Consider the following 25,442-nt stretch of genomic DNA (forward strand, 5'->3'; position numbering starts at 1 on the left):
TATATAATTATGCATATAACCAATAGATATTTCTTCTGTAGTGTTTTATATACAATTTGACATGATTATATATAAGCTCTCGTAATTTCTATATAAATTTATATAGTTATATATAGAAAGCATTTATAATAATTCATAATCATTTATATATGATTATATATAAAAAATTGTTTACCGGGATTTTAATATCAATATTCGGCGCGCGATAAAATTTTCTTGGTTAACTATCGCATTTAATACATTTAACTTTGATTGACAATCACATGTCAAGCTAATAAAAATGCATCGCTGTGACCGCATCGACAATCTTTCGCGCGATCACGCATGAACTCGCGAATATATGCGTTTTTGCGGATTGCAAAATTTCTCAAGAATTTTCAAATCAAATAGCAGTAGTCTGCGGTGGTGGTGTCAGCGGCGTCCAAGTGTTCGACTGCTCGCCTGTAATCTCCGTGTCCTGTCGATGATGGTTGTGATGATGAAGATGATGAGGAGGATGACGATCAACGACCGCCGTCAAGTATCTTCTTTCGTTGTCCGGCTGTACCTCGTTCAAGGCATCCGCAGTTTGCTCAGGATAACCCATCGGAATATGAGGATGCTCCTTAGGAGGACTGTCGTACTCCACACTGACCGGGGAAGAAGTCTCCGTCTGCGGTAGAGCCTGCAAGTGCAACATCTGCGGTTGGGAGTGATGCTGCGGGTGCTGATGATGATGATGACGGTGCTGATCCGAGGTAGTTGATTGCACCGGCGAAGCATGTTGATACTCATGGACGTATTCATTTGCGTCCGTCGGAGCGACGGGTTCTCCGCTCTGCGGATGTAAACCATGATGCAGTCCCGTGTGCGGAATGGAGCCGTACGAAGACATCTGATGATGCAGATGGAGATTTAAGTTTAGATACGATTGCTGCTGCTGTTGATGCTGCGGCTGCTGCTGTTGTTCTAACGCGGTAGGGATGGATCCAGGACGAGTCGGCGCAGTGTCCGCCATGTTGTTCTTGAGATGGCACGTACAGGGTGCATCCGGACACGGTGGTCGTGGTGGATGCGGTACCGACCACGGCTCTCCCGAGGACTGTGTGCGCCGATGACGTCGATGACGGCGGCGAGGATGTTGGCCACTCTTGCGACGCAGCTGCTGACGATAAGCACGCGGGATTGAGATTCTGCAATGGTTCAGGACTGCGAGGCGACCAAGCCGGTGCTGTTACATAAGCTGTAGAATGTAGAAGAGGCATCGGCGTGTATGCGTCCGCGTGTTGTTCTGCAGATAGAGATCATTATTGAAATTGTTTGGAATAATTTCTTTTGAAAAGATATATTACATGTTTTGTTTATTACATAAGTATATGTATTGGTGTATGTGTGCTTTTTGATTTCAATAGACTTTGTATGAAAATTGATAATTGAAAAATATATATAATTCATAAAATTTATGTAGATTATATACATAAATTTTTAAAAATTAATTTTGAGCAGAAAAAAATAATGAAATAATTTCACGTACCATCCTGGACATATTTGTGTCTCAAAGTATAAGGAGCTGCTCTGCAGGTACTTCTGAGTCCAGAGGTGGTGACCGTGCACGAATTAGAAAAGTGATTGCCAACGCAAGCCGACACTTGATTTTGTGCGACGGCTATAGCCGATGCAGTATTGTATTCATATCCCATTGTAGGTTGCGGTAAGAACAATGCACCCGCATCTGCAAAATATTACATTATTATTTTAATAATAATATTTAGTTTGCTTTCGATTCCCCATTTGCGCCGAATAATCATTTTTTATTCATATATGTACATACGTATATTGTTATACATATATAGATTGACTTACATTGAGGATAAGTCTGTGAATCAGCGGGTCTCTCTTTAGCATCGAGGAATGCCTTCACGAAAGGGTTGTACTTGATCTTCAGACTCGTTACTTCCTCGTTCTGATACGCTGTCACTGCGATGAATTGCGTTTCTGGGAAACGATACGTGAGAACCTGCATAAACGATGACGTTATTTGCATCCGTGTAAGTGAAATGATTAAACAGTACATTACATTAAAATTAACGATACAAATATGTAATTTAAAAAGAAAAGAAGCGAGGAAAGAAGAAAGTAAGACGTACTGTTCTCTGTTCCTCAGCACCCACTCGAACCAGATGAACACGCGGCTCGTACTTGTGCAATGAATTCAGCATGATCTGTCCATTACCGTTCGATTTGTTAGTTAACTTAACTTTTGCAAATGACACTGCCTCTTTCATCCAATGCGCCCCGAAATTCGGACTCTCCGGATGTATGTAAATCGGATTAGGCGGGGCCACTTCCGCCTTTCCGCCTGGTACCCATTCTCCATTAACATATTTCCACCTAGTATTATATAGTTTGATTTAAGCATTTTATTTGTAGATTAATATGTGATTTATGTATTATAAAAAAAAACGAAATGCACCGAATATGCATTCACTTCTCTCAAAATATATAAATTTAGATTTTACTTATGTTTTTCTTGTAGAGAAAATGTGTAGAAAAATCATGTAGATCGATTCGACGAAAAATATTCGAGATTTAATATTCGCGAGCAATATAGAAATTGTTTTTTTGTATTCTTTTTTGATTGTCTTCTGAGATTGTTTTGCGAAAGCTATTATGAGCTCTCGAATGCTCCTCAGTTCGTTCAACACCGATGACGAATCGTCGACGAGTTAAAAATAACACTCTAACAAGTTTAGAATCGACTTTAGCGACGTTACGTGATGCTTGAACGAAAAGGGTACGATAATTACGACCTGTTAGTGTCCTTCGCGTCCCCCGTTCCTCGTGTTCGCGAGATAAATCAACGCAAATCGGTAACGCGCTCATCCGTTTACCGCCTACGCAACATTTCGATGCGCTTTCTATTCTGCTCAGCATAACTTTGCAATTTGCACAATTTCAACTTCCTATCATTTGAAAGATGGCAGGATATTTAATCCTCGGTCAGAGCGAATAGCGGATCATTCAAGATGTGAATTGTGAAGTTGACAATAGACGTAATAGATATAAAATATAAATACATTTGAATATATTTATAACGCGTTCATGTGCAGTGTTTGAATCAAATACTTTGTATGTATATTGAAGATTACAACAATATTGTTTGTATGTATCTTACAAATATATTTCTCTTTTAGTTTAGTTTATTCTTGAAAGAAAATAAGGGTAGAAAAATATGTGTATATAAAATGAAAGTAATACAATTATATAATTTTAATAATAATTAAATCGAGGTAAGAATGATAATTAAAGCCAAGTGCAATAATTAAAGCGTGTATATTTTAAATATAAAAAATTATTGTAAATATAAAATCATCAAAATTATTAAGGTTCCTTTTCGGGAGCCATCTTTAGTGCAATTAAACAATAAATTTATCAAAATATTTACATAAATAAATTTGCAAACAAAAAAAAATAAAAATAATTAGTTATTCATGTAAATTCAGTCTAAGGGTTCGTTACGTCATCCCAGCAGTCCACAATGTGACGATTTCAATGTACAAATTTTAATGCATTATAAGTATTTTCAAGATGTATCGCATCTTGATAGGTAGACCAAGAAACAAATAAAAAAAATTAACTGGAACTTTATTAAATTTTTATGTCAGAAATGACTAAATTTTAACGCTACAAATCGGTGCAATGAATTCTGAAAATATTGCTCAGCAAATTAAACTTGATGAATCGCTGTTTCATTATTTCGAATACATTTATTATTAATAAATAGAGCTTGCAGTGCAAACTCTTGCACTGCAAATTATTATTAATGTTATTACCTGAGTATCTTTATTATATTCATGTTCATCGAGTTTTAATGTGCAAAGTATTTATTCATTGCATTAATTTAATTCAAAGCTTCGTCATTTAATAAAACTTCAATTTATATTTTTGTATTTGTTTCCTGACCTTCCAATGAAAGTGCGAGATATTTCTCTGAGATACTTATAATAATTATATTGGAATCCGCACATTGAAATTGTTACACTATACTCAGATAACGTGAGAGACGTTAGTCTAAATTTACATTTAATAACTAATTATTATTTTAACTGCAAATTTATTTATTACTATTAATTGTTTTGTTAAATTTACTGTTTAATTGCGCTAAAGATGGCTCATAAAGGAATTTAAACATACGCTATTTATTTCGCTATGATTTCATATTTGTAGTGATTTTAAATTTAGAATAAAATATACGAGCCTTGTAACTGCTGCTCTTATTATCATTTCTTATCTTGATTAAAATAAAAGTGTACAGTAAAGGTTTTATAAAGAGTGCATAAATGCTATGTGTCAAAATTTACTCGATATACGTTTTTGATTGTCATGATGCAGTAGTTGCCATACAACTATTTGAGGCCTTCATTTTTTATGTTGTAGAATTTGTATGACATTTGGTTTTTACAAAATTGCACATTCTATCGATATATGTAAAAATGCTTGATATTTAAAAAAGAGAAACTCTAAAGTTCTTAACTTTCAAAAGTTAAATATATAGATATAAATTAACGTATAAGACAGGCAATAAGAGCCAAATCGCGGATGACAGTGCGTTATCCTAACGAAACTAAATTTTTTCGTTAGAATTAAATATCTGTGCACAAGGTACCAAATTTTACTTGGACACGGCCAAGATTTAAAATTGGAATAATCTCTACAAGAGATTTAATTCCATACATCTATTTAATTCTAACGAAAAAATTTAGTTTCGTTAGGATAACCCACTGTCATCCGCGATTTGGCTCTTATTGCCTGTCTTATACGTTAATTTATATTTATATTACAGAGCCTTGTTAAACTCTTAATTAAATATATAGTTTTATTTTTAATTGCAGGATACGTTTCCCGAATAAGACAATCAGATCATTATGGCATTACCTGTGCGGATCGACTTGAACAAATTCCAGTAGCAGCGTGTACATAGCCGCCGGTTCCAAACCACGTGCAACGACCTTCACCACGGGAAACATCCTCCTACGGACGGAAAGTGACATGTCAGGACCATTGCATGAGACACCAATCGTAAAGTCCCGAAGATCCAGAGATGGAACGCGAGAGACCGATGTCGACGACGAGATCCACGGCGCGGATCAAAAGGTAACCGCCTCGCAGACAGTGTGTCTTTGGCGCATTTACAAGCCGCGTATTAATAAAAGCGATTACGGTTTGTCGACTGCGGATGTGCAGGTAAAGTGCTCGCTCGCAGGCATCAGCACGACAAGAGAATGTTTTACAAGAGGATCGTAAGCATCGTAAAATTTTATTGCCGACGGCTGGCATCCTTCTCACAATAATTCCAAGGATTATTGTGATCCCTGTTCTTTCCACGGATCGAATCTTTATCATTTATTTCAGTATCCTAATTATGCATTATATTATTGATTTTATCTATTTCTATGCAATGAGTAACACACGAATAGATACATGGAATGTTTCTTTCGAAAATGTTTTCGCGACAAGTTCAGACAAATTGCTATTAACAGCTTAATCTCCTTCTTACTGTCATCTAAAGATTGTGGAGTGTTTTTTAGTGTCATTTAAAAAAAACAGGAGAAAGGAAAAGAAGAAACGCAAACTGCTTAAAATTCATTGCATAACATTTTTAAGCAATGATTTAATATTCTATGTTTTGTTGACAATCTGTGTATTCACATCAACTGACAAAACTTCTGTCTGATTGAAATATGAAGAATGTTATGTGTGAATGTCGTAATATTAAAATGTCTCTTTTTGGGTGTAACATTACTTTCTCGGAGTAAAAATTAAATGACAAAAGGCAGTCACCTGATAGTAAAAGATAATAATTTTTATTTCGTTCTATTTTACAACATTTTCTCGTAATATTAAAAAATAGAATGAGAAATTATCGAAATACTAAACTAAGTTAAGAAAATACTAAAGGGGAGAAATTATATCTTTTTCAATTTTAAATTATAAATTTTCAATTTTAAATTATAAATTTTCAACTTTACATTCTAGATAAATGATATTGTGGAAAGTTAAAAAAAAATATTAAAAAATAACGCTACATTTTATATTTACATGACCGCTCTTATTTGCGCGTGACTTTATACTTTTTTGTTTTGACGACCTGTCCGTTCGGAGACGGTCGATTCGGTCATTATTATGTGTGTGTGTAATTATACCTTCCGTTTTTCGTGACGATCATCTCGTTCGTGATGCACTGGAATCTGGTCCAGAGCTCCCGGTCCTCCAACGACAAGGACAGCTGCAATCCTTGATTCCCCGCGATCGCGCCAGGAGGTCCGAGATTCTGTCTCGCGATCGCATCCCTTTCTTCGCGATCATCTCGATTCTCCTCGGGGCTCGTCCGACTCTGCCTTCCGCCGCGTTCTCGCTCGCGATTTCGCTCTTGCTCGCGTTCCCTCTCACGCTCCCGATCGCGCTCGTGACACGAAGAACGCGTTGGAGAACCAGGCGTTCGTGGAGCCGGTTGCATCTTCAGCGTTCTCCGATGCGCCTCGCGTTTCTCGCTCTTCCCGCGAATTTAGAAAATTCGATATAGATTTTAACAATATATATTCGAGAGATAAAACACGATATGATGTATGTTTTCCAAATGAAAAGAATGAGGATAGAAATCGGAATTGTGTCGCGATCGATTCGCGATGTCTCGCGAGAAAAACGAACGCGATCCCACGGGTGAGCGAGAGGGAGAAAGGGGACGGAAAATCGTCGTTCGTCGCGGCACCTCAGACGTCTCCGTCAACGGCCGAGGATATAGCCATATCGCGAGAGGAACCGCGCCGCGTGACCGTAGGCTCGTAACACTTGGGCGCGATATTTCACACTAGCCGGCGAAGACTCGCCGAAGACTGACCGACAGTATATCTGCCTCTCTGTCCTCACTTTACGTCCTTTCTTTCTCCGTTCCTCAACGGCCGCTGAGAGTAGGCACCAGAGCCGCGTTCGCGTTTGCCGGATGCTAATTACTCGCTAAATTAGAAGCTTACGGGTGCAGCATGGCGGATACCATCGTCGGTGTCCATTGGTCGAAGACAGATTGACCGGTCGTCCGGTCCCCGTGAGAGAGAGTGCCGCCTTCGGCGGCTTCCTTTGACCAATGGTTGAACGAGCTGGTTCGACGAATCCACCACGGTTGGTGAGTCCGATAGTGAACGCGATGTTCGCCAGTCCGCCCACGTGCTCGTCGGCAGGTTCTTTCGATTAGTCCTCGCGGACAACGTACGCGGATCTGCACGTGATGCCGTGGTTCCCAGGATCGAGTCGCGCCGCGATTGCCACTCTGATCGACGTTTTTCATGCGCTCGATCGGATCGGATTTGTTCTTCATCGAAAATGAACGTCGTGACTGATGCTGAGGAAACGTCTGTCAAGGTCGCGAGGAAGTGCTCCACCTCGGGTGGATCCCGAAGTCGCGCGGCCGCGAGACCAGATCGAGTCGCGACGACATGTCACCTTCTCGAGTTAATATTTGCGTCTGTTGCGCTGAGAAAAGTATGCGACACGTATTTGTTCCTCGTGAGATAAGTGCTGCTCTTGTTGCCGAGGTATAACGGATCTCGGTGTAGCCGCCAAAAACTCGAGAAATCGTTTTCTCTTTGAGAGTGGTGTTAGTTTGTAAACTATCTAAATAGATTTATATTTTGATCGGAATTATTCTACAGTCAAGAGCATATCTTTTCTTTAATTTACAATGAATGACGACTGACTTGATTCTCGAACATTTGCTTAAGAAAAAAATATGTCATTGTATCTAATCACATTCAATTTTTTTTCTACTTTTTCTTGCAATTTAGATATTGCAAAATATCAGAAATTTAAAATATTTAAAGAAATCTTAATAATTTATTTGCAACCTCAGAATGTGCGTTGACTTTTTAACTCGGAAAGGAGGTCCTTCCGAGGAATCGACTTCTCGCGGTAATTTTGATATTTGTCGATTATGAAAATGGAATTCTCCTCGTCTATCACGAGAGAAACGGTCGGGAGAAGATAGAATCTTGTTGGTTGTCTGGAGTCAAATGACAAAAATCAACAGAGCGCCGTTTAACCGGCTACACGACGCACCGCGAGTAGATATTTGAGCAGGACCGTTTCTTGTTTGCCATCGTGCACACAGTTTCGGACAGCAATCGTCGAACGCGAGATGGTCATAACCCTATCGGTTATTTGTGCTAGCAATTTCGTACGGAGAGCACCAAGTCGCGATCGTCCTGATGCTGCGACATCACCGGAGGCCGAGCTGAGCCATCTTTATTGAACGAAGGCGGTCCGGGTCCGGAGTTGCCAAAGGTAATTACAATTTTCAGCGCGATTGGATCCGTCACTATTTGCAAAAAAAACGTCCTTGGGCTACAAAGCGAATGATGACATCAACTAGGCGAGATCTTCTCAAAAGTGCGCAGTCGAAAATGAGTGTCGATGAGTGCATCCTCGAGAAAAACATCTGAGCTCCGTGGTAGTTTAAAAGAAAAAATTAATTAAAGAACTAGTTTATAGAAATTTTAATTTAATAACGTCATTAAATACAAGCTTTATTATATTAGAAACAAAAATGAATGACATTTCTAGATCTGAAGCTAAAAGCTAATTGTTCGCGTGAGATATTATTATCATGATTTCTTTCATTTCCGATTTGTGTAAATATATTTATTCTACCTTTCATTTGTTTACCTTCAGTATAATATACTGCAATTGTAGAATATGCATCTTGTCTCAATTTATTTCGACTGCCACACATGACTTAAAAATTGAGATATTTTCTCAAGAGTAGATTCATATTCGTTCTGTGTCTACTGTACGGTGGCGTATCATAAAAATTTTTACCTCAAACAACTTCTTCAGCCTGCAACACTGCAGAGGCGAAGTTTACGATAGAGAGGTATCTTTGATTATTGCTACCTGCCTAGGTAGTCTCTGGACACAAGTCGGAAGGTCTCTTTCTCTCTTCGACAACTCATTTATCGCGTTTGAGAGATGCCGCCGTGGTTACGATCGCTTTGATAAACCGTGCCGGCTCTCTTCCTTTGTTATTCGTCTATTTACAGACTGTACTACTCAGCGAACATTCTAAGCGGAAGTTGTGCATCTCGAACGTCAAAAACGGTTTTATCGAGAAGAGATATCTCACAAAGATCTCAATTTATGATGTTTCCTTAAATTTTGTCAGTCAAAAAATCATAGTTAAGATACAATTTTAGAAAATTTGCTTACAGTTATTTATTATGTGTTATCGCGAATGAATTTATTTAAGAAACTGTAACTTTTTCGGAAAATAAGAGAGCAATTTAAGAACACAAAAGAATGAGAGACAATTTCTAAAAATTATATTTGCGTAAGTCAAACTGCGTCAGTTCATTAACTACTTAATACTTACTAAATAAAATTTTTAAATGTTTAAAAAAACATTGCTGCGATTAACTATATTTAGCGACAGAAATATCAACATAATAGATAGATCAATTTTTTATCCTTAGACTCATGCAAACTCCAGCCAACGAGTAATTTCTAATTCCGCTCAATTTTTAGATTGACAGCCTCGCTTCCTGGTTCATCCCTTTTGTCGCGATCCCTTGTTTCGTCTCCGCTGATAATGACATAATTTCGTCGCGCGTGATTGTTGATAACTCTTTCGCAATCCATATTTGGATTACCAAGCAAAATTGGGAATTCCATCAGATGTGCGGCTGTCGCCTTCTGTCGAATCCATTTTCTTTCATTTGAATCATTAGAATAATCCAATAAAGCTGCATAAGTCTGTATAATTTAACGTCGAATCAATTAAAATTTTCAAAATTATTACAATATTCAAATAAATACCAGAATTAGTAATTTAATTAGTTGTAATTTAATTTTTTGAGATAATATAGACATCAATCTTCTTACCACTAGATTGTCAGGTATTTTAGTTATCACATGCTCATTTTGCGCAAACCAGCAACATTCGTTGGGCAAAATGCGCGATACTAGCTGTCCATTTTCTGTGATTCCATGAAGAGCATTACTTTCTAGAATGTTATGGGATGTCGGTGGAAAAGGAAATAGCAAGGGGGTGGTCAGGTAGGCTTCTGGGATCAACTGAAAAAAAAATAAGACTTGTTTCATTTTATCTTCTTTACTGTCGCATAGACATCCGTTTATTCTTGTCATACTGCTCGCGATCGTCCCGATCGAATGAGAGTAAAGCATACATTTTGCGATGAGATGAATCTTTATGTCTATCTCGTATCACAGGACGATTATACCGCAAATGCCAATTTGTATTTTTTTTTATTTTGAAAGCATGCGCGTTAAAATTCTCGTTGATATTTGCAGATAAACTTGACATTTGTGGTACCTATTTTGCATAAAACATTGTAGGTCTGTTATAGGTCGGTTTGTTTTATTTCTTTTTAGCTACCGTTGCTTATGATATTGCGCATCATACAGTACATTTACGTTCTTCTGATTAATTAAACAGTATCCCTCATTTATAAAGGTTACTTGCATCTTTCAATATGCACAGTACATCGACGCCAAAAAGACGATTTCTTTACGATGTCAAATACTATCAATATCTAGTTCAGATTACTTCAATCTCTTTGTCCTACGGATATAACGTCATTTTTTTTCGTGTTATTGATATTCATGCACGTTTTGATTCGACAATTGTCTAAATATGTTTTTTAAGGCGTGATTATGTTCATTCTCCGTTATACAAGAAGTGGAATATATTTTCAATTATATTAATATACTTTCATATGTGTCACACTTTATTCTGCAGAATATATTCCACATTTCTCGAAGCGGGAAGTTTCGCGTTTTTTTTTTTTACTTTTTATTTTTCACTCGCGAGCGATCGCGCGAACAGAATGAGGGAAATTTCTTTTACGCGACCATACATCGTAGGACGTAAGCGCGACGGTGAACGCGACATAAAAGTTTCTCGTAATTTGGTCCCATTATAGGTACAGGGTATCCGGCACGAATTTATCCCGAATTAACTGGTCGATAGACTAGACGCAAGTTACAGATATTAGCGCGTATTAAGAATCTGCCGGCAAAACGTCAATAGACTTTATTAGAATCTCAGATGAGAAATAGAGTATGCCAGATTAATTTATCGAGATAAAAATATAAAAATACTTAAATGTAATGAAGCTTAATTGCCTAAATTTTAAGCAATTCAGAAAAAAAGTTTATTAATTAATCATGATAAATGGTAATTTTTTTCGAAGCAGATATTGACCGAAAGAAAAGACATTCGGACGCAGATTCCTAACACAAACTACCGTGCATTATCCCTTCGCAATTATTTTCCAGAAGCGGAAGAACGTTTACCTGTCGACTTCCCGGCTTCCAACGCTCGCAGGCGTGTTTCACTTTTATTTGATCGTTTCTCCGTGCGGCAATACGTACTCATCTAAAGAATCTACTAAATAACTTACTCTCTTCGTCGCGCGTATTCGTTCCTTCACATATTACACACGAGTATAATATATATATATTTATATATTTATATGTATAATCGCTCTCGCCGACGTGTATAACGTCGACGGCATCTAACAACAGTGATGGAAGGTGCCGATCGAATACGTATCGTCTCGGCAATGATTACTTTTGATTATATCTTCCTTTTGGCATACGAGACGCGGTGTATCGTGCTCTGCTTTGATTCTCGATAAGGCGAGAGAACTCGACGAGAGAACTCCCCGACGCGTCCCCGATCCTCTGGAAGGCACAATCTCGACGAACGTTCGCAGTTTGTCGGGACGTTTCGTACGCCAACATCGATCCCCGACAGCTTTCGCTAATCGATGCACTTGCATTCGCTACGCATGACGCGCGTGTCCCGCTTTTCCTTTCCGAGCGGCGCTATAGGTTTCGACAAAGGTTTCGCCGTGGAGACAAATCCAGGGATTGGAACCGATACCATTGTCAGCTCAATTTCTAACCTTAGAAATATACCACAAAATTTGGTTCTTGTCTTATACATAATAATTATCGGGAATCTCATTCTCATGAATAAATTTCATAGAAATCACTTTTTCGTGCTTTTAGTGTAAAAATTCAAATATACATGCTGAAATTATAGCGGTTGCAATTTCTGGATGACTTCTTCTTTAATTGGCATATGTAACACAAAGTTTAGACATTTCTCTGTTACCAAATTCTGCTCTACACATCAAACTACTAGTGTTACACTTGTAACTTGTATCTATCGGAAATGCAATATTGCCATTCGACCTCATCGCAATCTGTCACGCGTCGGAAAGCTACGGGAACCGCTTTAGCCTAATAAAAGACAAGGACAACGTCCTACTGGAGTCGATCTGTAGCGGTATTCTATACCGTCTCAACGTACTTGTTAATACTTCAATTACGCCAATTGCAATTAACAAATTTGACACATATATATATATATATATATAATTCTTCCAATTAGTCTAAAAAAAATTTGACACCTTGACGTCTTTTTAAAATTTTGACGAATGTCAATGAAGACGATACGCAAATACCGCGACTGAACCCGCTTAAATTTCGCTACCTATAGCACCTACGTGTGGACTGTGCCAGCGCGGCGTCGTCGGCTGTCCGCAATACGCGCCGACGGCGTACGTTGCCTGGTTATCCTCGGCATCGAAGACTTTTCCGGACGTGGTGGCGGCGACGGCCGCAGCGGCCGCCGCTGCGGCAGCCGTCGCCGTCGTAGCCGCGGTCGCGGCCGTCGCGGGAGCTGCTGCGGCGGTGCTTCCCGTCGTCTCCAGCAGCGGACGTTCCTTACTTACATCGCCGTCCTCGCCGCCGTCGTCGACCGCGTCTCCTCCGTCGCCGCCGCCGTCGCCGCCGGTTTCGCCCACCATGTTCACGAAGAACTCCGAGCGGGAGAATTTGCCAATCTCCGTGGAACCGAAGGCCTGATGAAAACCTGGAAGGGGCTGCTTCGAAACGGGTTGCTTCCTCTTCGGTTCGAATCGCTCGCTCGAGTGCCGGGACTCGCGCTGCTCCTTCTCGCGGGAAACTGTGCCTTCCTGCGGCTAAAATTGGCGTATTTTTAAAACGTTTGACGTATACGACGAGCTACAACAATATATGGGTGTGGATGGAACAGATGTTTGTGTATTATGAGATAATGCAATATTGTAGGTGTTCTACCGTAGGGGTTGGCACAAGTTCGTCGAGAGACACTCCGGCGGTGACGGCGTTTGGCTCCCATCTGGTCCCGTCGTCCTCCTCGCGACGATTCATTGTCGTCGTCGAGTCTATGACGGAATCCACCGCTGATTCCAGCATTCTTGGCATCTGTATAGATGATTCCATATTGAGATTCTCGGCAATAGGTGTCAAATCGACATAAAGTCTGATCGACTTAAAGTCATATAAATGTACTCCATTTTCGATAATTATAATTTATGATCTATTCGTCCTATAAAACTATTTTGCAGAAACGAAATATTAAGATAAGACTGTTATAGAGTTCTCGTTCATCCCTCGGCCGGTTAACATCGTCTCTTTTGTATTTTCTTCGTTAATTTAGAATTCTACAAGAACGCTAATACTAACCATATATTTGATTAATAATTTACTAAAGATGATGCAATAATCAATTTTATATTGCATACCTGATGCTCCGGTAATGGATAAGACGCGCGGATGCTATCAATATTTAATTTCCTCGGAGCGTAACCCATTTGCGATGCATCCTCCGAAAATGCGCAGTGCCTAGTTGGCGTACGATCCCGTAAGAAAATTGCATGCCGCGGACCACGAATCGCCGTATTGTGAGTCATGATCGGGACATCTAAAATATTTCGTATAACAAAAATATATCATATATTAAATATTCTATAAAATTGTATGTAAACATATTCTTCTTGATTTAATATAATTATCTCGTATACAGAGTGCATCTAAATAAGTGCGAAAAATTTTAGGATGATTCTTTGTCGAAAAAATTAAGTGGAGTTTCTTCAAGTTTCATTTTCTTAATTTATGTAGGAGGTTCGAAAAAAAATAAAAACTTAATTTTTATCTCCCTTTTTAGAAAAGTGTAACTTTTCAGGTGGAATATAAGAGTTTATATAAGAAATTAATTTCCCCCGTTAATTTTCGACAAAGAATCATCTCCTCAAATTTTTCGCACTTATTTAGATTACTTATACACCCTGTATATAACATATGTGTTGAAGTTATAAAAAAAATGATAAAATTCACGCTGCATTTTAAAATGCAACGTGAAGGATTAAATTACTGTACGTATAAGACTTACGTGGTAGTACGCCGTGACAAAATTGGCCCCATGGACCGTGTGTATGTCTATGCGTGTTTGTATTCTGGACATTCGGGTGAAGAATGCCGCCCATTTGCGGTGACGGATGAGGCGTCCTCGGATGTGAATGAGGGCTTACGCTACTCTGCAACCAGACATGTCAGACGATTTTCGTAAACATGACAATCTAGCGCGAGGAAACTGCCTATTCATATTTTTCTATTATACATAAACTACACAGAGGCCATTTTTAACTTCTTTCAACGTTTTTCCGCAGAATAAAAAAAAAAAACACATTGACTCTTTTTATGGAGAGCTAAATTGCATTGAAAGTTCGCAAAAATTGAAAAAAAGATTTGCCGATTATTAGAATTGTTATCTGTGAAATGAACGAACGAAATATTTCCGAATCGAAATCAAGCGTCATCAAAAAAGCGCTTTGCGATATTACTTGATAAGGATGCCACTTCTGGCCGTCAACAAAGTCGGCGTAATCCGCAGCGGATTCTTGTCGGCGAATCTCCCTCTCCGCAGCCGCGATATCCGGCGAATAGCCGTTGGAAGCAAACGCCTGGCTCCTTTGGTCCTTGATGGGCTTGTCGAGATCGCGTTGCTGCTGATGCATCGCGTCCATCGCCTGCAGCCTCTCGATCGGATCGCCGCACACGTTTCCGTACCAGTCGCCGATTCGCGGCGAGTGCGCCGGCTTCAGGCCGCGATGCGCGGCCTGGTACCAGGGCTCCTGATGGGGACTCACGTTCGGGCCCATGGGCACGGACGAGCAATCGAAACGGTGATGTTGATTCAGGAAGTCGCCGGCCACCGACGCGGAAATTGCCGCGGACGCTCCGCCGCCGATCGTGCGCGCATTTGCATTCGCGATCGCGTTTTGTAGGATTGATCGTCGCGACAGTTCGCGAGTCTGCTCGCGCATCGCCTTTCGCAACCTCGCCTCCTTTGGATTGTACACGTAATCTGTAAAATCATTTAGAAAATTCCACTATTAACATCAAAATATTTTACAATAAAAGTAAGAAAATATAGAAAAATCTTGACAACTTTTAGAAGATATCGAGAGAAATCACGATTAAAATTTGTAAGAAAAGCTATTTATTTATTTCTTAATTCTTCTAATTAATTTTAATTTCTTTTATAATATTATATATATTTTTTAGCATACATGGATACACAATTATGTAATATGGAACCAACCACTAATTTTTTTATTTCAAGATTTTTATTGCAAATTGTGCCTATATGTATGTATCTGGCACAATTCACTATAAAAATCCAGATACATACATATAGGCAATTACAATTTGCAATAAAAATCTCGAAATAAAAAAATTAGTGATTGATTCTATATTGCATAACTGCGTCCACATAGATTTCTTCTTCCTATACATTTAAAAATACCAAATTTTCTTATTAAACTATTAAGAAAGAAAAACTGATTAGAAATAACACAACTATCTATTTTTTTACACAACACATGCATATATGTAACATTTTGCATTTTGTTTGCGATAATCTACCTGTCGGATACGTGGAGGGTATTGTCCCGTTGTATCGAGCGTTAATGTCGATCGCATTAGAGATCGGCGCGGCTTCGTAGCCAGTGTAAACTGCGCTACCATTGTCGTAACAAAAGTACTGTTGCTGCTGCTGTTGTTGCTGGTAAAAGTGACCACCTGCTGCGTAAGCCTCGATGTAATTGCAGCAGTCCATCTCTGCGCGTACCTTTTATTTCTCACGTATCGATCTCGATTTCGTCTGTTAGCGACACGCGCTTAGGCTACGTTTCTCTCATTACGCTTACACATCGTGTGAGCTCTCAATCTAAATCCATCTCGGCTACGATACATCATAACATAAACACAGACCTAACTTTGATCGATGAACGCGTCGCCGATATATATTTTCCCTCGATGTTCCCGAAAAATTGTGTTATTATTTCTCATGACAACACGCGAATCATCAAAGTCAGTCGACAGCTTAACATTTCGATCAATCTCGATATTATGTTTCTTTTTTTATTTAATTTGCACATATACATATATTTTTTCCCTTTCTATATTTCAATATCTAAAGTCTGGCTAAAATGCACGAGCGTCGCGCGAATCCTCGTCGAATGAATCTTGGCGATTTCACGAATGCGCATCTTACAGATGTAAACACAGACGTAAACACTCGACATAAGAAGAGAACAATGCTGGGAATTCTTCGTCGCGCACTCTTCACTAAATCGAACGCGATCGACGAAGCTTCTCAGGCTTCGGCTCATTCGCGCGTCCCTCTCCCTCGAGAGTCCAAACAGCACCGAACGCGCGGGAAAGAAACGCTCTCGCGGAGCTCCCGATCGATATCTCGATTTCGCGGGTCCACGTCTCGCGCCTCTCGCGAATGTAAACACCGCCCGCGCGCGGGCGGACGACGCACCGGCGTTCCTCTCGCCTCTGCGTTCCGGAGTGTCGAACGCAGTTAGCGCGTACCAAGGACCCCTCTTCTTCGCCCTCACTGCGAGGTCGCCGGACGCTTACGTGGGAGGGCCGTGCAACTGTCGGAGGATGCGTCGGGCGGCATCGTTCGATCGACCTTCCGCATTCCGTCGAGAAGATTCAGCCGGCGACGCCGACCTCCTCCTCGTCGTCGTTCTCGTCATCTTTATTGTTATCATCGTCGTTGTCATAACGCGGGGGATGCTGATGATGATGATGATGATGATGATGATGATTCGTCGGCGAGATCAATGATGCGCGTCGCGATCGGGGGTTGCGCGAACTACTGTCATCCGGTCGCCGTCGATCGCCGCGCGCGCAACCGCAACGTCAAATCGCTGCGCGTTCGCACGCGGACGCGATCCGGCGTGTGCGGTGGGCCGCGCCATGCTCGCTGCAGCCGCGGCGAGATCGATGACAGAAGCTGCGCTCCCGTTGCACCTGCTGCACGTCTTGCGCACTTTTACTCCGACAAACGAGCCTCTTTTTTTTTCAACTCCGACACGGTTCTCTCGCTTCGACGTTTCGCTCGAATTGTATTTTAATTTTTTCTTTTTGCAACAAATTTTTAATTTAATTTTCTTCTTTTTTTATGCGAAAAATTGATGATTTGTTGGACGATTCGACGACGCGAACTGGACGTAAAACTGTGAGGTGCGAAAGCTTTTTTTTTCCTTTGTCTTTCCGTTTACGCCCGTTCTAATTTACTCTCGCTGTTAATTAGTCACTTGACCTAGTCCACGCGACACACATCGATCAGTCGGTTTTTCCGTTTAATTTCTGCGCGATGTATATATATATATATATATATATATATATATATATATTCGCTATACGATATATCTTTCTCTTTAAATCCCTCTTTTATAAACAATCCTAATGAATTTTCCAAAAGTTAACCAAGAGTGCTACCCTTCTTTAATTACTAATTATATATAGTTTCTTTTTCTTTGATCTCCGGATAAATATCTATCTACGCTATTATCACAACGATTTTCGCACGATTTTGCGTCTATTTACGATAAACGAAGAATTTTTTTCGATGCGTTTCGCACGATCATTTGCATAAATTGTGCAACGCTCTCGATTTTGGGCGCGCACGACGACCCATTTACTCGTCTGTTTTCCCACCGTCTGTCACTCGCGCGGAGAGGATGAAAGAGGACGATAAAGGCGGGCGGACGCGCGCGCGCGCGTGCCGCAAGCGGGAACGGCGGGCCGCACACGGGAGACCCGCGTTCTTCCCTCGCGGTGCACTTCGGTCGCACTGATTTCAGCCGGCGGCGGCGGCCGTGGTGCGGCGGTGACGGTGGTGGCGGCGGCGGCGGCGCCGCGACGAATTTACGTGCGTTTCGTCATCGACGAGCCGGAGTGGTGCGAAAAGGGGATGCACGAGGGCGCCTATCCCACCCTCTCGGGCCGGCGTCGCGAGGTGTGTGTCGCGAGACGAGGGTGCCGCGAGTGGAGGAAGCAGTGGCGGATTTATCGATAAACGACCGCCGGAGGATCTCTATTTCATCAGTTATTTGCGTCTTAATGTATAATCATTAATATAATATCATTGTATATTACGTGTGCATCTCTTATGTAAATATGATAGTCTCTGTAAATGTCATATGACATTTGGATCTTTCGGCGGGATTAATTGCGCGCCGGGAAGAAAATTGTTTGAATTATGCGTATATATATATATATATCCAGAAAGGGTATAATATTGTCTTGCTCGGGGCTTTTCAAACCCTAAATCCGCCACTGATACGAGAAGGTGGTGGAGGAAAAGTGACGAGGGGTGCCGGCAGAATTCTCCTCTTCTCTTCCACCGTCGTTGCCTTCTTCAACGGCTTCAAGCCGGAGCCCTCGACGCAGTTCCGCACAAGCGGCGTTCGCCTCGCGCGAGTCGATAATTCGTCTCTCACTCTCTCCCGCATTTCGCTCGCCGGTTTGTCGGATTTGAGGGAGCGTCGCGACGGATGCGTCGCTCCGATCGGAGGATCATTCCGGAGAGCGGTCGAGCGATCGAAGAGGATTAACTTGGCCGCCTCGACTGAACCAGCTATATCGCATTAGACGAGCAAGCTGCTTCGACTTGGAATATCGCGTTTCAAACGTTCGATATAGAGGATCTCGTCGTTATATTGGAGAACTGCACACGACCCATATATTCCGCACAATTTCCCTAATTATCTCGCCCTTAATTTACGCGCGACATTCTATTACGAAATATCTACACGAGGATGAGCAACATCCTCATGAGCATTTTCCCTCTCTTTCTTCCTGTCTCTACACTGAAAAAAATCCATGTACTTTTGCATGGAAATTACTAGCTCGGAACTGGAAAAGTTACTTGCTTATCACTGTCATTTTTTTTTTCCATTTGTTTTAAAGTGAAAATACATGTAAAATATAGGTAAAATTACTATTTTTATGGAAAAATCATATGTAATTGTAAATTTACCATTTTTACTTTATTAAAATTTCATTTTACAAGTATTTATCTATTTTCTTTACAACATTATTTTATAGCATTTATTACACGTTCGGTGAAATATTTTAAATCTTGAAAATATCGAAGAATCTATTTCATACAATCCGTAATCTTCCATGTAAGTATCAATATTGCACGATTATCCTGGGTCGGAAAAAAAAAACCTAGCTTAATCATGTAAAATTTTACATAAATATTTTTTTCAGCGTATATACCTACCCCTGCTATATACCTCGTCCGCGTAAGCAATTACGCACGTCGGCAGGCGCGACGGAGCGTTTCGTCGGCGGGACCAAGATTAATCGCGTCGCCGCGCGCGCCGCCGATTAAATATTCTCCCATTATCATCGTTCCGCTGATCCACGCGCATCGAGAACGCGAGCCTCCCTCTTTGCGCCGACGTCCTCGGTGGATCGATGACCGGCGATCAGCCCGGTGCGGTGCACGCCGCGACACTCCACCGTCGGCTCGTTCGTGCCGCCTGGATGCAGGGGCCTCGACATTTTGACGGCTTCTCTCGGCGCGACCTACTGCCACCCACCCTTTCGGCCGATCACCCTCCGACCACCCCCGCCGGTTTTGCACGCGCGCAGATGCACGTGAATTCGGTCGACGCGCCATCGATGTTCGATGGCGCAGGGCGCATCGATGCGGTCTCGCCGTTTCCCGGTGATCTTAATTGACCACTCGGGACGCCCGTCCTCCTCTCTCGACTGAAATTGGCATATCGATTACATTATCGGCGGACAGTTGAAAACGAGGACGAGAAAATTGCGCCGACGCCTGTTGCGAGTGAGCGTTTCGAAAAGCCGGGACACGAGATGAAACTTTCGAATGGGACGTGAGATGAGAGGAGAGTATATTTGTTTTATTGCGACATGTTGGGAATATTAAAAGTTAAAGAGCAGTCGAAGAAGGGACAATTACGCACATTTGTTTTTTTTTTATTGCATTTTTAATTTATATTAAAGTATTAATGTTTGACAAATATATGTATATATATCGGTTATTATTTATACCGATAACTTGTCAAAATAGGATGTGGTTTGTGAATAATATTCAAACCTTCAAATTAAAATTTATCCGATTGTATGCTTGCTTCTTTATATTTATTCTCCGGAATAAATTCAAAGTTATGTAAAGAAAGACAAATATTAATTGTATGATTAATGAAATATTACGGATAATATATGAAATAGTGGTGATGAAATATGTTGGGTAAAAATTGTAAGAATACCAATGATATGTCAACTGTCGACCAGTGGAATAACAATTTGCGGTTCTCGAAGAAATGAAGGATCCGTGTCTGAACAGTACCGGCTGCACGAGAGGCACGAACAAAAATAATACGTATCGATCTAACGGGTTAACTATCTTTACTATCCCTCCAGCGACGCAGCTGTATAATCGGTTTAAAAAATTGGCCATACTCGAACTACTTTCTCGACAACCTTCCATTCTATTTTTTTTACCGAGATACTATTAAAAGAAAGGATTAAAAAAAAGTAATTAAAAAATATACTAATATCAAGAAATACAATTTGTAATCTTCTAATTTTCTCTCGTACGAAATTAAGAAGAAAAACCCGGAGGGTAGAATTTTAATTTAGAAAACGGCCTAAAAAAAACAAAATCAATTATTTTTGCAAATATGGACGAAGAAAACGAATACCGTCGAATGTAGAGGAATCGACCGAAAGTCAAAGGTCAGACGGCATCGCTCGACGACGAGCATGTCGAAGTACTCGCGTTTCTCTCGCGCACGAACGCTCAACAACAATGTCGGATACGTAGGAAGCATAATCGCGCGCTCGCTCGCACGTTTACTCGTTCGTCCTCAATGGGTGTAGATAGATAGACGGGTTGGTGGAAGTATATATATATATATAGAGGGAGAGAGCCGGTGGTCGTGTATCGGGCAGGTTCCTAGAGCCGTGTCGCAATCAATACCTCCGGTACTCTCTCTCCGCCGTTTCCCACCCGCGCGTTTCTCCCCGCGTCACTCACCCGAGAATATTTCTCTCCGCTCGCCACCCTGTACCTCGACCTCGCAAAACTCGCATCCACCCCACGCGTCCTCCCTTTTTGCCGCTCCGCGAGAATCGTCGAACGCTCGTCGTCGCCGACCACGGCGACCTACAATCGCGTCCGCGGGACCCCTTCCACGATTTTTTCTTTTTTTTTCCTACCCCCTTTGGGGGTGATTAATAACCGCGATAAACCGTAATAAAAGTCTGACATTTTAGTCGCGATGTCATATATAAAGTCGGAAGATTTCTTTGCGCTGATCGATTCGTATTAGTATGATGGAAATATATATATATATTTTTTATATAATCGTGTAATATTTTTTTCTTTCACTAGAGTCTATGAACGTTATTAGGGAATGTTGACGGGACCAAGTTTGTGCATCTGAATGAAGGACAATCGCACCGGGGGTGAATTGTCAGCCCCGACTGCGAGCTTTTCGTCGGCTGATAACGCGAACCGACTTATCGCCGGCAATCGATATTATCTAATCCAGTTCGACTATTTTTAGAATGTAGCCCGACATTATTCGTGCAGGTGACGCAAAAATAACGGGATTTTCTAATTTGAACGGTCTGTCGACTTACGAAAGTCTGCAGAATGTCCCGGTTGTTTTTACGATATATTTTTTCCGCGGATTATCCGCGTTATCCTACGCATTCGTCTTCATTTTCACACGAGGATATGAGAATCTGTATACATACCTGTAGAAAATGCGTTTGGCGCAATTTCAGATAAATCAGGAAATTTTGACGCGATCCGCCAGACGCGTGTTTAAATGAGAGATCGGATTAAGAAAATAAATGCAGGACGCAGGACGTACCAGGATATTTCCTCTTATGTTCCCTGTCCACCTCACGCGCCAATGCGAAATATTTCTCCTTCACTTCCTTCGACATATTTTTCCAAAAGATGCCTAATCTAAAGGAATAGAAAGAACACAATACTTTATAAACTCAACGTCTTTAGACAATCTCACAAATTTCATCCCCCAAAAATATATGTATTGCAAAAATTGGTGTAATGAATTATTATGATTCACGGAAGAGCGTTTCAAGATTTAAAATTGCTTAAACATTTTTCTGGATAGGAACAAATATTTCTTTAAAAAAAAAAAAAAATAGAACTAGCCTGACGCTGATATCTTTGTTGATATGTATTGCAAAAATTGGTGTAATGAATTATTATGATTCACGGAAGAGCGTTTCAAGATTTAGAATTGCTTAAACATTTTTCTGGATAGGAACAAATATTTCTTTAAAAAAAAAAAAATAGAACTAGCCTGACGCTGATATCTTTGTTGGACTCCCGAGGATTCTCGGCGGCGAGTTTTCGTCGCCATTCATTAGCGAAGAGCATAAAGGCGTTCGCCGGCCTCGGAATCTTGCGTTTAACTCCAACCGCCATTGCATCCGCAAGTCCGCCACCATCGATGCATAACAACGTCGGGATGCCGGCGCTTTTGCGTCTGGGCGATCGATTCACCTGCTGCTGTTGCTGCGGAAAAATCTTGTCCGCCTCGCGGTTGCCACGCGATATCTTCGACTCGTCGGGAATGCGCTTTTCTTCCACGTTCTCCTTGTCCTCGTCGTCGTTCTCATCTTTGAAAGAATGCATCGAGGAGGTAACGTCGAGGAGGCTAATCTTATCATTAACCTTCTTTCTTTCCAAATACTCGCCGGAAACGGATGGTCTTGTTTCCGTCGCTGACACCACAACGATGATCTTTCCGCGATCGCGGATGCATCGCTTTTCTTCGAAGGTTTCATGAATTTCATCTGTGCGTATATAAAAGAATATATTATTTAAAATTATTTTGAAGAATCTACTCTCTTCAAGAAACATTTTATTTCAATCATTTCTCTTTAATATTATTATTATTAAATCATATTATTTAAACTATTGTTAAAATAATTGGTCTCTCGATAAATTATTTATATACATTTTTATATACACATATTTAAATATTCTTTAAACTTCTTACTCTCTAATTAGATTTCTGATATTAAATCTTGAAATTTTTTTACTAAACTTTTTTACAATTCTTTCACGCTTGCATTATTCAATGTGCATTCAGTCGATATGCACGTTTTGAGCGATTGTCGCATCATGAAATGTTTAGGAATCTAACTCGATTTTATACGCTTACCTTTTTCGACAAAATTCCAGACACGTTCGCGACTCTTCATAGTGATAAAAATTTGTCGCTTAGACTTGTCACTGAGAACCAACCGTTCTCCGATTTGCGATATTGTTATGCGTGTTTAATAATGCACTCGTGAATTCTTCTGATAATGGCGAAACATGACACACGAATGTAGGCACTCTTTCGTTGTCGGCACCAGCGTCGCTTGTTGAAAAAAACATAACGATGCATCGATCGTCTTATTTTTTATCTTTCTGTCATTGTGTCATCCAATGATTGCCGAAGCCGAAGAGAATAAAAGACATTCGCTGCAGAAGATTCAATTAAATATAAACGTCATTTTTCGATTATTTTATATTATTCTTTGGCACTTTTGCTTCTCGACATGGTTTCTCAAGTTTTCAATACAGATCTTAATATAAATGCATTACCTGATAGATGCGCGTGTAAATCGAACGGCATAGACTATTATAAAATATTATCGTTGAAAAGAAACTGCAACGATACGGAAATCAAAGAGGCGTAAGCGTGACCTTTTAATAAGAATGAAATAATTAACAAATAATTAATCTTGTATATTATAGTATTTTATTTACTTATAATATTAATGATTTTTATGTAGTGTAATTTCTTTACAATATAGATTAAATAATATTTATTTCTCTCTCTTTTTCTGATAAAATTATAATTAATAATTTGCATACATGATTATAATAATTATATATTTTACGAAAAAATATTATAATAGTAAAAAATATATCATTGACAAAATAGTGCGATTTTTTAAAGGTATGGACGATGCGCTGTACGGTACAATCCCACACAGCAAAAGAACGGAGGTGCCGAGGCGATTTTCGCCTTAGCAGCTGAGGCGTACGACGTGCTTTCAGATCCTCTTAGAAGAACCGTGTATGATCAATACGGTGAAGAGGGTCTTAAAAATGGTGTGCTGCGACCAGAAGGGTTTGAGAAACCTTACGTTTATCACGGGGAACCGATGCGAACTTTTAGGTGAAATCGAAAGCCATGATTAATTTTCTGCAATTTTACGAATTGAACTTATATGTTTAGTTTTGATATTAACTTTGCAAGACCAATATGATGTTTTAAAGTACTATTTTTTTCGGAACTAATATTTTCTGAAATATATGTTTATTATATGCTCAGAAAGAGTAGATTAAATATCCAAAGTTAAGCTACTATTGTTGTTTTTACAACAAGAAATTTCTAATCTTTAAAAAATTAAATGTTATATACTTTTAGGGAATTTTTTGCGGTTCAAAATCCGTACAATGATCTCTTGAATATTCTAACGGAGTCCCAACCTCTATTAGACTTTCCCGAAGGTCGAGGTATTAAACGAAAAGAAGAACCCTTGATCAAAACTTTGTTTCTAACTCTATCAGAGGTAGAACTCTTTACTTAATTCTTTATTACCTTTGATCATTTTTTCCTCATATTTTGAGAAAGGAAGAAAAGTTGCAAATTACTTACGAGTTGTCTTTTCTTTCCAAATTATTTTATTATTATTTGATCTTAATTATTTGATCTAAATTTCAAAACTTTATAAATAATAACAAGTTAAATGTAAACTTAAACTTTATATAAATATATAAATGTACAAAAGCATTGTAAAAAGCAAAGATAAGTATCATTGCATCTAGATCAACAAAACATGTTTCGTCGTAGATATTTTTTGGTGGAATAAAAAAAATGAAAATTCAAAAACTAGTCTTAGACGGTCATGATAAGTCGACAACGGTACCGATGGAAAAAATCTTGACGATACCTATTAAACCAGGGATCCCGTCGGGTACTAGAATAGTATTTCCAGAAGAAGGTGATCAGGGACCCACAAAGATACCCGGTAAGTCCTTCCATTGTGATCTTGAGTTTAAGCTTACAATTATAGTCGCTTGAGCTTTGCAACAATAAAACAGATGGATTCTTTCCTTATTCATTCCCTACTAATTACAAGAACAAATAATTCTTTATACATAAAAGAAGAAATCAATT

General features: G+C 39.9%; 4 protein-coding genes across 4 annotated transcripts; 1 reads left to right on the forward strand and 3 right to left on the reverse strand.

Annotated features, from left to right (window-relative positions):
- On the reverse strand, positions 1–6,915 carry byn (T-domain transcriptional activator brachyenteron). The gene is given in 7 exon segments (XM_029317256.2): positions 1–961; positions 963–1,270; positions 1,514–1,711; positions 1,843–1,996; positions 2,127–2,370; positions 4,915–5,010; positions 6,183–6,915. Coding segments are annotated over 7 exon segments (1,893 nt in total). The 5' UTR covers positions 6,497–6,915; the 3' UTR covers positions 1–382.
- LOC114942010 (dnaJ homolog subfamily B member 13-like) lies at positions 2,817–25,442 on the forward strand. The gene is made up of 5 exons (XM_085486938.1): positions 2,817–3,141; positions 4,872–5,133; positions 24,216–24,437; positions 24,690–24,834; positions 25,116–25,442. Exons 2-5 carry the CDS (start codon positions 5,081–5,083, stop codon positions 25,344–25,346), a joined length of 651 nt encoding a protein of 216 aa, XP_085343064.1. The 5' UTR covers positions 2,817–3,141; positions 4,872–5,080; the 3' UTR covers positions 25,347–25,442.
- Positions 10,382–18,029, reverse strand: LOC114942009 (uncharacterized). Its single transcript, XM_029317257.2, has 6 exons — positions 15,805–18,029; positions 14,721–15,244; positions 14,270–14,414; positions 13,623–13,801; positions 13,156–13,302; positions 10,382–13,037 (listed from the first exon to the last, which is right to left on the reverse strand). The coding sequence occupies exons 1-6, from the start codon at positions 15,995–15,997 to the stop codon at positions 12,534–12,536; spliced, it is 1,692 nt and encodes a 563-aa protein (XP_029173090.1). The 5' UTR covers positions 15,998–18,029; the 3' UTR covers positions 10,382–12,533.
- On the reverse strand, positions 22,072–23,691 carry LOC114942012 (uncharacterized; the record flags this gene model as incomplete). The annotated part of the gene is given in 5 exon segments (XM_085487080.1): positions 22,072–22,201; positions 22,563–23,058; positions 23,430–23,493; positions 23,528–23,646; positions 23,649–23,691. Coding segments are annotated over 5 exon segments (852 nt in total), but the record flags the coding sequence as incomplete, so codon positions are not given.

Source organism: Nylanderia fulva, unplaced genomic scaffold (assembly GCF_048542155.1).
Source record: "Nylanderia fulva isolate GAGA-0341 unplaced genomic scaffold, ASM4854215v1 Scaffold5, whole genome shotgun sequence".
In the NCBI taxonomy this organism is placed as follows: Eukaryota; Metazoa; Arthropoda; class Insecta; order Hymenoptera; family Formicidae; genus Nylanderia; species Nylanderia fulva.